We start from the raw sequence: 12,821 nt of genomic DNA on the forward strand, positions 1-12,821 counted from the left end.
ACAACCAATAGAAAAAAAAAAAAAAAAAGAACACTAGTTTTACCACTACTGGTTTTTGGTTTTGTCTGAACTTGAGTTTTGTGATGTTTTTTGGTTGAGTTTTTGTGTCTTTTTGGTTTTTTGTTTTTTGGTTTTTTCTTTTGATGGGGTGTATTCAAAGCAAAGTAGCATGAAAATGGCAGATATTAAGTAGCCTAAACGTTTTGAAAATACACATGGTGAAAGACACTCCTGGCTTTGAAACTTGTTTAGCAAAAAATGAGTCTGAACTATTTTGCCATTGCATCTTTGTTAATGTGAAAAAGCTGCCACAGAAAAAGCGAAATGCCATACAAATGCCTTCATTGCCTTATTTATTAGAGTTTTTCTAAATGGTACCATTTGTGAATATATGGGGCAAGTCAGTAAATCATGTTCATGTTTTTCCACAAATATCACACTGCAGTTGAACACTGTATATGTAATGATCTCAGCACAGGTCCCAGGGAGTGAGAAAAGCTCTTGGGAGAGTTTTACTCTTGCTTTTAACCTACCATAAGTCCTATACATACTCTGCTCATTCTGAATTGCCTGACAATTTATGGGAAAAGTCATTCTCGGGGACTTTAATATGTTCCAGAATGGGCCAGCCTTGGGAAAAAATGTAATGGGTACAATGAGAATAGAAGGAAAGACTTGGGAGGTTTTCATTTGTAGTGTATTCCACTCAGTTTCTACAGACTTAAAGGGGAATGTGGCCTCTATTGTTGCTTTACATTTCCTTTTGCTTTCCTCCTGGAATAACTTCCCTAGCAGCATAAAAGGCACAACTGTAAAAGATTCAAGGTCAGGGAATTATGTGCTGATCTTTGTTCATTATGCAAATTTCTTCTGATGGGAAGATATGATCCAGGCAATAATCAGTATTTTTCCCTTTTAAGCCAAGTCTATAGGGCACATCTGAGACATTAGGATGGTTCCAGGCACAGTTCATCACTAATGTAAATGTGCATAATTTAATAATTTAATCCTTCTGAGGTGCACTCCATAGCACAAAGAAACAGAATCAGTATCCATAATGTATGGCCTTTATAAATTCATATATGCATTTCAATGTAGTTACACATTGAGTAGCTTAAGCAATACTTAAACATGCAACAGCATTTCTAGGTATGGGGGCAAATAAAAAAAAAGAAGAATACAGGCCTTGGAAAAAGTTATGCTTATTGATTAAAATCTACATCCTTTGAAGTACAGATTATAAACACAGTAAGTGGTAGCACACTCAAAATCTCACAGCCTTTTGTTTCCTGCACTCGACTACTGAAGAACAGCTTGGTCACAGACACCAGGTCACGAAATCAGGCTCTGGAAGTCACCACCATCGACCAAAAGTGATTCCAACGCAGCAATGGTGCCACACATCTTGGATTTTGCGGGCAGACCACAGGACCAGGGGGGCAGGCCAACATTTTCTGCTGGCCCTTGAGTGCACCACTGACCATGACCATCAAGCAGCAGAGGATTTCACTCCTCATGACGCCTTTGTATTTTACTTCAGAAGTCTTCAGCTGAGACTGAATGAGAACCATTTTAATGCATCGTATAAAACGAAGAGCCAGCGCAGGAGCGCTGTTAATAAAGAAGTGTCAGGGCCACAAACAGAGGCGGAAGGTGCGCATCCCCACGGTCCCTGAGACACGGGCACTGCTGGCGAGTTATTCCGCTCCCACAAAGTTGTCACCCACAGCAGCGGCGGCTCCTGACACCCAGCCCAGCCCAGCCCAGCCCTGCTCTTCCCAGCCCAGCCCAGCCCTGCCGAGCTCGCCGGTGTCAGGGCCGCCGCCGCTGCAGCGTGCGACAGTGCCCCGGCCGGGAGCTGCGGGGGCCGGTCCGCGGCGGGGCGGCGTCTTTCGGGCCACGGGGGTGACCCACCGCGGCAGCTTTCCTTTTCTTCACGAACCCCCTCGTACCTCCTCAGCTCCCCGCTCGCCGCACCGGGACCCGCTGCACCGGGTCTCTCGCCTCACCCCAGCCCTGCGCCGCCGCCAGCCGCGGTCCCCCCGCTCCGGCCCCGGCCCTGTCCCCGGGCGCTCCCGCCGAGCCCGGCTCCGCTCCGCCGGCAGCCCAGGCGCGGTGCCATCCTCGGCCGGGAGCGGGGCTGGGCGCCGGGAGCAGCGGGGCAGCGCACGCAGCCGCGGGGAAGAGCCGCGGGGAGCCACGGCGGGACCGGCAGCCCGCCCGCCGCCGAGCTCGGCGCGGAGCATCGGCACATCCCCGTTCCGCCGGGGGCGGCTCTGCCAACCCCCCCGCCGCTTCTCCGCCTCCCTCCCACCCTCCTTGCCTGCCTCCTTCCTTCCCTCCCCGCCCCTCCGGAGCGACATCCCTGCGAGTTTGCCTGGCTGCCCGCGCCCGTCGCCGGGCGCTCGCCGCCGCATCTCCCTCTCCATCAACTCCTGGGAGCCGCCGGCGGAGGGCAGGGACCACAAGTTGCGGCCAGCCCGGGTGGAAAAGTAGCGGCAAGAGCGGAAGAGGCCGGAACCGAGCGCAGCCCGGCCCAGCCGAGCGGGGCCGGCACTGCGGCCGCCCCCCGCAGCCCCCGGCCGGGGCCGGCCCCGCGCCCCGGGCCGCGCCGGCCGGGACAGAGCTTCGCAGCCCCGCGGGAGCCGGCGCGGTAAGACGGGGCTGGGCTCGGGGGCGGCGGCGCCGCGCTCCGCGCCGAAACTTGTGCAAGTTGTGCGGGCAGGGGCGCGGCGGCGGCGGGCGCCCTCTGGCGGGCGCGGTGCGGGCGGCGCGGCGCGGCTCCCGCTCGGCGATCCCGGCTGCCGCGTTTCCTGCTTCCCGCCGCCCTTCCGCACGCCGAGCCGCTCGCGTGGTAAAAAACACCCGTGTGCTCTTGTTTTAGTTCGTGATAAATTGAATTTCGGTGGCGTGCGTCAGATTTATTTGCATGAGTAGCTCCTGGTAGCGTAACTGGAATTTATTGCCTGAGATCTGGTGTTCGCGCTGGAAATGGTGAAATAAAGTGAGCTTGAGTAGCCAATCTGAATTGCTCTTTTGCCGAGGGTAAATTTTGTGGAACTTTGAAATGCTCCTTCTTTTATTTATTGATTTCCTTAAAATTCCTTGATTTCCTTCATCTTTCCCCTAAACTTAGCAGCAGTTTGTTAACCAAAGTACTTTAAATATGTTCTGACATCTGCACAGCTTCAGAGAACTTTTGTTTCTGTTTCCACAGAAAGAGCCTACATGTGAAGTGAAAGGAAACCTGAAACTGCTCTTCTTACAAGAAAGTATTGGCTTTCTGCCTCTTTCACATGTTTTCCTTTTGCATCATAATGGAAGGAGCAGGATTTTTTGAATCATCGAGGCCAAATTTGGGCATCACTAGCTGAAGAGAAGATTAAAAAATACTTGAAGATATGTCAATATGACTCTTAATTCAGGTGCATCTTTCACAAACAGAGAGGAATAGTGGTTAAAATCACTGCAGTTTCATCAAAAGGATCTAATGGAGGATCTATGTTGATTTTTTTAAATTATTTTTTTCCTTCCTTTCCCTCCATGAATCCCAAAAGAGAAAGATGGAAAGAGTGTGTAAGGAAATTGAAAAAAGGCAACAACCGAAGACAGTAACTTCAATTTTGGAGTCTATTTTCCAAGTGTTCTATATTCCCTATTTTATCAAGCATAACACATTGTTTGGAATAAATTATGTCATTTTGTGATCAGTGGAGTTTTCATCACCTCTAAAAGTGGAATTTGGTCCGATTGAAAGCTTTTTAAAAAAGCAAACATATTACTCCAGTTCCCTTTTTAGATCATGCTTTTCAAGTTACCAAAAGATAGTGTTTCAGTCTGTTACTGTGCAGTCGATCTGTGCTTTAAATGCATATCGTAGAGATTTTACTTTTTCCCTGATTTTAGTGCTTATGCTTGTAGTGTTGTATTTGAGAAAAGTGTGAACAGACAAGGCACCTGAGATTTAGTTTTTCAAGAGCCTTGTCATTTCAATGTTGTATCTCGGATTACAAGTCTGAGCCTTTGTTGTAATGCACAGTATAAAATAGGTCTTTTCTCATAAAAATATGCCTTAAGATACTATTTTTTTAACAAACTGGATGAAACTTTGATATCTGAACACTGTTTTGTGAAGAAATGTATGTCTGGGGAAGAGGAGCTGCCTAATGGATCATGGCTCTGATGTTCACAGGGCATACTCTATTTCTAGCATTAATGGTGTTTGATGTCTTCACTTTTGAAGAATCTGTAAGCAATTACTCTGATTGGGTGACTTTCATAGAAAATGTAGATCAATATGAAAAACAGCAACTTGAAGGTCTTAGTGCTGAGCAGAAGCTGAAAAGAACAGTTCTTCATCCAAGCTTGTATTTCGACCCTCAGGATGTTCAGGCACTGAGGCAAAAGGCTCGTACAAGCCATTTGCATCTCTTCCGAGCCATCAGAAGTGCAGTGATGGTTATGCTGTCCAACCCTTTGTACTACCTACCTCCACCCAAGCACATTGATTTTGCGGCCAAGTGGAATGAGATTTATGGTAACAACCTGCCCCCTCTGGCATTCTACTGTTTGCTGTGCCCCGAAGATAAAGCTGCGTTTGATTTTGCCCTAGAGTATATGGATAGAATGGCTGGCTACAAAAACTGGCTGGTTGAGAATGCTCCTGGAGATGAAGTGCCACTCGGACACTCCCTGACAGGATTTGCCACTGCTTTTGACTTCTTGTATAATTCACTGGAAAATGAGAGAAGGCAAAAATACCTGGAGAAGATATGGTCCGTAAGCGAGGAGATGTATGAGTACTCCAAGGTTCGTTCCTGGGGAAAGCAGCTTCTCCATAATCACCAAGCAACCAATATGCTTGCTCTGCTTATTGGGGCTTTAGTTGCCGGAGTGGACAAAGGATCTCAGGCGAATATTTGGAAACACACTGTGGTTGATGTGATGGAGAAAACAATGTTTCTCCTCAATCATATTGTGGATGGGTCTCTGGATGAGGGAGTTGCTTATGGGAGTTACACAGCCAAGTCAGTAACCCAGTATGTTTTCCTGGCCCAGCGCCACTTCGGTATTAACAACTTGGAGAATAACTGGCTAAAAATGCACTTCTGGTTTTACTATGCCACCCTACTGCCAGGCTTCCAGAGGACTGTGGGTGTTGCAGATTCTAATTACAACTGGTTTTATGGTCCTGAGAGCCAACTGGTTTTCTTGGATAAGTTCATCATGAAGAATGGAGCTGGTAACTGGCTGGCACAGCAAATTAGAAAACACAGACCCAAGGATGGGCCAATGGTGCCATCCACTGCACAGAGATGGAGTACATTACATACAGAATTTATATGGTATGCTGCTGAAATCACTCCTCAGCCCCCTCCTGGCTATGGTACTGCTAAAATGCATGTGTTTCCCAACTGGGGAGTTGTTACTTACGGGGCTGGATTGCCAAACAGTCAGACAAACACTTTTGTATCCTTCAAGTCTGGGAAACTCGGTGGGCGTGCTGTCTATGATATTGTTCACTTTCAACCCTACAGATGGATTGATGGGTGGAGAAGTTTCAATCCGGGACATGAACATCCCGATCAGAACTCCTTCACTTTTGCTCCCAATGGACAGGTGTTTGTATCTGAGGCTCTGTATGGACCTAAACTCAGCCACCTGAACAATGTCTTGGTGTTTGCTCCATCTCCTACAAGCCAGTGCAACCAGCCTTGGGAAGGACAGCTTGGTGAGTGTGCCCAGTGGCTGAAGTGGATTGGTGACGAGGTTGGAGACTCTACTGGAGAAATTATAACAGCCTCTCAGGCTGGTGACATGATGTTTGTGAGTGGTGAGGCAGTATCTGCTTACACATCAGCAATGAAACTGAAAAGTGTGTATCGCATTTTGCTGCTCTTAAACTCTCAGACATTGTTAGTGGTTGACCATATCGAGAAGGAGGAAGACTCTCCTGTTGATTCAGTCAGTGCCTTTTTTCATAATCTTGACATTGATTTTAAATACATACCCTATAAGTTTAAGAACAAGTACAATGGAGCTATGATGGATGTGTGGGATGCCCACTACAAGATGTTTTGGTTTGATCATCGTGGGAGTAGTCCTGTTGCTAGGATACAGGAGGCTGAACAAGCTGCTGAATTCAAAAAGCGATGGACTCAGTTTGTAAATGTTACCTTTCCAATGAAAAACACGCTTACAAGGATTGTTTACCTTTTCTATGGCCCATATGTCAATGTTTCTAACTGTAGACTCATGGATAATGCAAAATCTGGATTTCAGATTTCGCTCAGTGTCAACAACACTGAAAATACCATCTCTGTTGTGACTGAGTATCAGAATTTAAAGGCAAGGTTTGATTACTTGGGATTTGGTGGTTTTGCTAAAGTAGTTCATGGGAATAAAGTGACCAAGTTTGGTCTTGGTACTGAATCTGTGAAAAAAGATATAAAAAATAGTAGGGTAGTTTTTCCATTTGGATTCAAAGTGAACATAATTGCAGGGTTAATTTTGGGCGTCAGTTTGGTCATACTGGCTTTTCAGTGGCGGTTTTACATATCCTTTGGCAGAATGTTGCGTTGGATCCTGATCCTAGTTGTTACACTGTGGCTTATTGAATTGGTGGATGTGTGGAGCATGTGTACTCAGCCCATCTGTGCAAAGTGGAGCACTGACGTGACAAGGCTAGAACGTGATAAAGGCAATAAAGCCAAACAATTAGAAGGAAACCCTGTTGTTTTGCCAGATGTTATCATTACTTCACTTCCTACTTCTGGTGCAGAAATTTTAAAGCAGCTATTTTTCAACACCAGTGACTTTTTATACATCAGGATACCTACACCCTATCTTGAAATTCCTGAGACTGAATTTGAAATTGATTCCTTTGTAGATCCATGTGAATGGAAGGTTTCCGATGTCCAGAATGGTAATTTTCGTCTTATCCAAGGGTGGCTCCAGTCTCTAGTTCAAGACACGAAGTTGCATTTACAAAACATTCATTTATATGAAGCTAGCAGAAGTAAAATTGCTCAGCATTCTGCATTAAGCAAAGACAAAAAGAAAAGGTCCAAAAAGAGAGAATCCCTGTTAGAGCAAAGAAGCAGGGCAAGAGGAAGTCAAGAAAAAGATGCTGAATATATTAGGGAACTGAGAAGACACCTTGTCTATTATCCTAATGCACGACCTGTGCTTAGTTTAACCAGTGGGAGCTGGACATTAAAGCTTCCCTTCTTTCAGGAAATCTTAGGGCCATCAATGAGAGCTTTATATGTAGTAAGGGACCCACGGGCATGGGTCTATTCAATGCTGTACAAAAATAAGCCGAGCCTTTACTCCTTGAAAAATATTCCACAACGCTTGGCTGCGATGTTTAAAGGGGAGAATGGTAAAGGAAAATGTAGTTTAAATGAAGGCTATGCCTCTGAGTTTGAATCACTGAGAAAAGAAATTTCAAATTCTAATTCAAATGCTATTTCTGTGTTGTCTTATTTATGGCTAGCAAACACAGCAGCAGCGATGAGGATAAACAGGGACTTGCTGCCAACAAATTATCAGCTGGTCAAGTTTGAAGATATTGTGAGCTTTCCTCAGAAGACTGCTGAAAAAATTTTTGCCTTTCTTGGTATTCCTCTTCCTCCTGCTAGCTTAAACCAAATATTATTTGCCACCTCCACCAGTCTTTTCTATCTTCCCTATGAAGGGGAGATTTCACCAAGTAGCATTCATGCCTGGAAACAAAACATGCCCCATGAAGAGATTAGACAGATTGAAGATATATGTTGTTCACTGATGGACCACTTAGGATACCCAAAGTTTATAGAATAAATGCTGCTGGTCAGCAGAAATTTGCACTAATGATCTCTGAGTCCCAATTTGTGGATAAATATTAGATAAGTTTGTTTATTCTTGTAAAATGTGTACAGTCTGCTACTTTCAGAGAGATTATTTTAAGAAAAATGTAACTGTTCTTGAAACTGTGGAAGGATGTTTTTTGTTTTGATTTTGTTTACTTTAAGAAGATATTGTAACTATTTTTGTGGCCTTTTGAAAAAAGCTGTGTGAACCTTTGCAGAAGCACCAGCTGGGGCCTCTATAGCTCAGGGGATTAGTAATAGAACAGAGAGCTTTTCACTTCCAGCTCACCAGTTTGACACCAGCCCAAATGGTTAACTCCAGAAAGTATTTGCCATCTGATGATTGTATATGATGGTTTATGTGAAATTATACTTGTCAAACTGGTCCTGTTCCTAATGGTCATTCTTGGCCCCCTTGGATGAGTTTACTGATGCATTCTGTCGATGTCTCACTGGTCACTATGGTGGTACAAAATAAACATAAGCTGAGATTTAGGGCTGTTCAGCATCCCCTTAGTGGGAGGAAACAGAACATTAAGTAAATCTAGTTTCTTATTTACAATTTGAGCAGACAGGTCCAGGACTGGAATGGACTCAGATATAAAAGCTCGTTCTAGGGTATGATTCCTGCATGTCAGAAATGTGGTACTTAAATTTGGGGTTGATGTTTCACAAAAGAGAAATATTAATTTTTCTGTTCCTGACAATGAGGTACCCTTTGTGAGCCTGAAGTGAATTATATGGAGGAAAAAAAAAATTGGGATGAAATCCAAGAAACTAGCAAGATCCCTTAAATGTGCGGTTAAATTTGTGTAGTTTTAACCTGCCTCAACCTAATTTTGAATGTTGTTAACATATTGACTTCTTGAACTCTTTTATTCTATACCTCTTGTCTTAGAGGTTCTGCAAGGATATTCTCTTTTTGAGTGAGACTCTTCCATCCTTTGTTGTAACACATTTCTCTGCTGATTTTTGTGCATAATTACCCTGGGACCAGTGCAGGTATGTGATGCCATTGGCAATGGCCTATTGTTGATGTCTGCATAAAATGCAATCTGAGATTTAGAGGACCGCAAATAAATCTCTAGCCCTGTGTTGCCGTGGGATGTTTTGCTTGTCTGTATAATGAATTTCTGAAGGACAGCCATTGCTAACCTCAGGTCTTCGATCAGAGAGGGGAGAGATCTGAAAATCACCTGACCCTCAGCCACCTCACATTTGAGTGATGTTTCCCTGCAGCAAACTATTTCCAAAGTTATCTGATAGTGTTTCTTTAACATGATGCTGTGTATGATATTTGTTTGAAAACAGATAGGCCTGATAGGATAGTTGCATCTTTGTCACAGCTTATTCTTTTCTTGAATCACATTCTTTGTTTGCACATTAAGAAAAAAATTCTCATTTCCCAATATAACTTGCTCAGCATTCTCTGGAAATGCATGCATATTGTAAATGTCTGCAGATGTGTATATCAGATCACAAAGAGACCTATTTCCTTGACCATCTGTTTTTTATTATAAGTGGAATTGTGTTGAAATATGCTTCAATTGGTTTGTGGGAGCTGGAATCAGAGCTTATTATATTAAAATATGTGTGTAATTGTTATTTATTTGGGTGGTAAGCATTGGGCAATGTCAAAAGTGCAGTGAGTTTCTTCATAGGGATTACAGATACCCTTGCTGAATTTTAATATAAAGGAGTTCTTCTTTTTTCTTCCAATGTTACCATTATGTCCCTGCCCCACCCAGCTGTTTTGTCCCTCCCATAAGTACATTTCATGTCCTTGAGATATCTCATTGCAACCTCGATAAAAGTACCTCTTTCACAGACAGTCATTAGTATGGCAAAACAGGCTTCTACCGTGATAAAGCTATTGATAATTTGTGGTCTTACTCACAGTAAATTACCTGTCATTTACTAGCAGTAGCTGTATTTTCCCCTTCAAGCCTGTATTTCACCTTTGGCTTGGTGGAGTGCCATGTTAAAAGAAATATTAAACAAGTTAATATACACTGACATTTTAGTGAAACTTTTGTTTCCAGCTATCATCCTCTCAAATTGCCTTTTCTCTGCAGCCATTTTTGATTGTATGTTAAAAGAAAGTATTGATGTCTGTACAGTTTGTACCTGACAGAATAAATTTCAGCATTTACTTTCTATTTCCGAGATTTACAGTCTAGAATCAGAACAAATAAAAAGGCTTTTCTCTGTCAGAAGTTTTAGGGCAGCTGAAGATAAGATTTTGTGGTTATACAGAGTTGTTCTCTAAAATTCTCTTCTGTTACTGGTGTTCAAAAGAAGAATGGTCACTACACAGACACAAACACTGACCTCCCTTTGCTCCATATAGTAATGTTTAAAACTGTCAATAAACTTTGAGAATTGTTTGAACTTTTTGAAAAGAATATCTGTTTAGGTGCATTGTGTTGAAAAGTGTTCTGACACTTTCATTTTCACTTTCATAAATACACTAATGAAAACTTAGTCTCAGTACTTCTTTTCTTTCTTTCCCTCCCTCTATTAAATGTTGATAATTATTTGTACTGTATTGTAGTTTGAATTGTCCAGTTATGACACAGCTAAGATTCTAATGTATTTTTAAAAAGGCAGTTTTTATTTAAAATCTTGCCTCTAAATCATATTTGGAAGCATAAGAAAAGTAAATACCAAGGAAAACATTTCAGTTATTTACTTTGTAAGTAAGTGACATTGGCCTTGGGGAGATGCACATAGGTCTTGGCATTCCGAGTTCTATCAAACAGGATAAATCTGTAGTCTCTGAGCACATCTAAATTCCTCTAGTGCTCCCAGCAGGCTTTTTCCAAAAGCAATGTCTGTGGAGCTGATTATCAGTATCATGGTCAGGCTGGTTCCTTCATCCTTTTTGCGTGCAGCTGGCATTCAGTCCTCATCAGATTTATGCTTGAACTTGTCAGATCCAGAGTTTAATTTCTGCACAAGATCCTCAGTTATGTAAATATATATGGCACAACTCATTTGACAGTGTAATACTATTCTCTTAGTGCTAGAATGCAATTCAAATAAAAATTGCTTTTCAGATTTTATGAAGTTATTGTTAACTGATTTGTAAACCTTCAGTTATGGATCAGAATTTTTTTGAAACTGTAAAAATTGTTTCATTTGCTGTTGAAACAATATGGAATAATTAGTAGCAAACTCCTGTCCATCCTACGGTCAATTACTACCATTAAAGACACTATTTATTTCGTGAATGTAAACATACATTAACTGGAACATAATGCTGCATTTCCTGAAAATATTTGAAGTGCACAGTTCAAGATAAAGGAGGAAAACATGTTATCAATATTTCTGTAAGTTGCAAAAATGATCCTGTTTGCAAGTGGCCCATATGTTGGGTTCCATATGCTAGAATATTTTGTAATTAGAAGCTGTGATACTTATTTAGGTGACTTAGTAATTTATAAAAAATATTTCTTTTTACTTATATATAAATTTTCTTCAAGAGGATAAGTACTGGATCCTTACAGTTCTATGGTCAAGGCATAAGCTTTCATTTCTTCTGTACTCCTTTGTTAGATTTGGTTCAGACTAAAACCTGATTTGCTTAAATCTGATGAGGAATGGGCTGTTTTCCAAGTGAAGAGTCTGTCTGGAGACTTACTGTCTCAAATACCATATCTCAGTGTGGAATACAGACCATGAATTATGGATCAAATCTGTAAATTATTATCTGTTCAGAATTAGACCATAAGTGGCATGATGCCTTGGTGATCCCAGTGAATGTTGTGCCCTTGCTTTCAACAGGAACAAAATACTGTCATCTACTGTCATAAAATTATTATCAACTAGTTAACCTGAATATTCCAAAACAGAAGAAATGGCAGGAAATAAAAACTGTAAGTGATCATTAAAGATCATTCTTCTTGATATTTGGTGGCAAAAGGAAGGGTATTCTAATAATTTAAAAAATATAAATTGCTCTGTAAGTCTAAAAAAAGGCTGTAGGCTGCCTGATAAATTTATAAGCTCATAAAAGGAGATATAGAAACAAACATATATTCAAAGTAATCTACAAAGCACAATTTTCAAATGTCAGGACTCTGATTTTCTTTAGTGAGGAAACATTTTCTGGTGTGTGATCAACACTATTCTCGTAAGGGATGTGAACGGATAATCTCATGCTGTCTCTGAAAATACTTAATAATGGGAAAGTGCTGTTTCATGTGGCTGAAATGATGCTGTTTCAAATTAAACTATACATCTTTTGAGCAGGCAATGTGCTGAGAGTTATTTGTGGTGGAGGAGAACAAAGACAGTCTGATCTCATTCACACAGAATAATTTCTGAAAGCTTAATTTATGGTGGTATAAATTCAACACTTTGTTTACTGCCTTTACTGAGAAAGGTATTGTGGAGTTTTAAGAACATGACCTGAATTAATCTATGTCACATTGGGTAATTTAACTTTCACATCTAAATACGGAGTCTTGTCACCCTAGAATCAATGGAAAATGAGTGTTGCCCTCAAAGGTAAATCAGACATTGCTGCTATCTTTTTAAATGCTCAAAAGCCAGATTTGGTGAAACCCTTAATTTAGATGCCCACTGACAAGCCTCAGATGAAGTAGGATGAATTTGGATTTAATGTGTATGGTCTTACATTTAAGTAGATATCTGTGTCTGAGCAATTCCAGTGTATACACTGTCCTAACAAAATTTTCTGAAACATCCTGCATAAAATAAAACTGTTGTTAGTAAAACAATGTGCTTGTGTTGTCCTCTTTCTTTGTTGATATTATTTTGCCACTTCATATCTCACAAAACTTCGTGATGCGGTCCAGTGTACATATTTCAAATTTTAAAATCCTGCTATTCTTGTTTGGAATATGAAAACCATTGTTACCTTTCAGAAAGTATTGGTAGCCAGACCTGATTCTGTCTGCCTCCAAAAGCACAGTAAGTACATTTGGTATTAAGTGAAAGGCC

General features: G+C 41.7%; 1 protein-coding gene across 1 annotated transcript; it reads left to right on the forward strand.

The window, feature by feature from the left end:
• Positions 1-2,323: 2,323 nt before the first annotated feature.
• On the forward strand, positions 2,324-12,598 carry DSEL (dermatan sulfate epimerase like). Its single transcript, XM_064705768.1, has 2 exons — positions 2,324-2,653; positions 3,218-12,598. Exon 2 carries the CDS (start codon positions 4,174-4,176, stop codon positions 7,822-7,824), a length of 3,651 nt encoding a protein of 1,216 aa, XP_064561838.1. The 5' UTR covers positions 2,324-2,653; positions 3,218-4,173; the 3' UTR covers positions 7,825-12,598.
• Positions 12,599-12,821: the final 223 nt, after the last annotated feature.

This window comes from Zonotrichia leucophrys, chromosome 2 (genome assembly GCF_028769735.1).
Source record: "Zonotrichia leucophrys gambelii isolate GWCS_2022_RI chromosome 2, RI_Zleu_2.0, whole genome shotgun sequence".
Classification (NCBI taxonomy): domain Eukaryota; kingdom Metazoa; phylum Chordata; class Aves; order Passeriformes; family Passerellidae; genus Zonotrichia; species Zonotrichia leucophrys.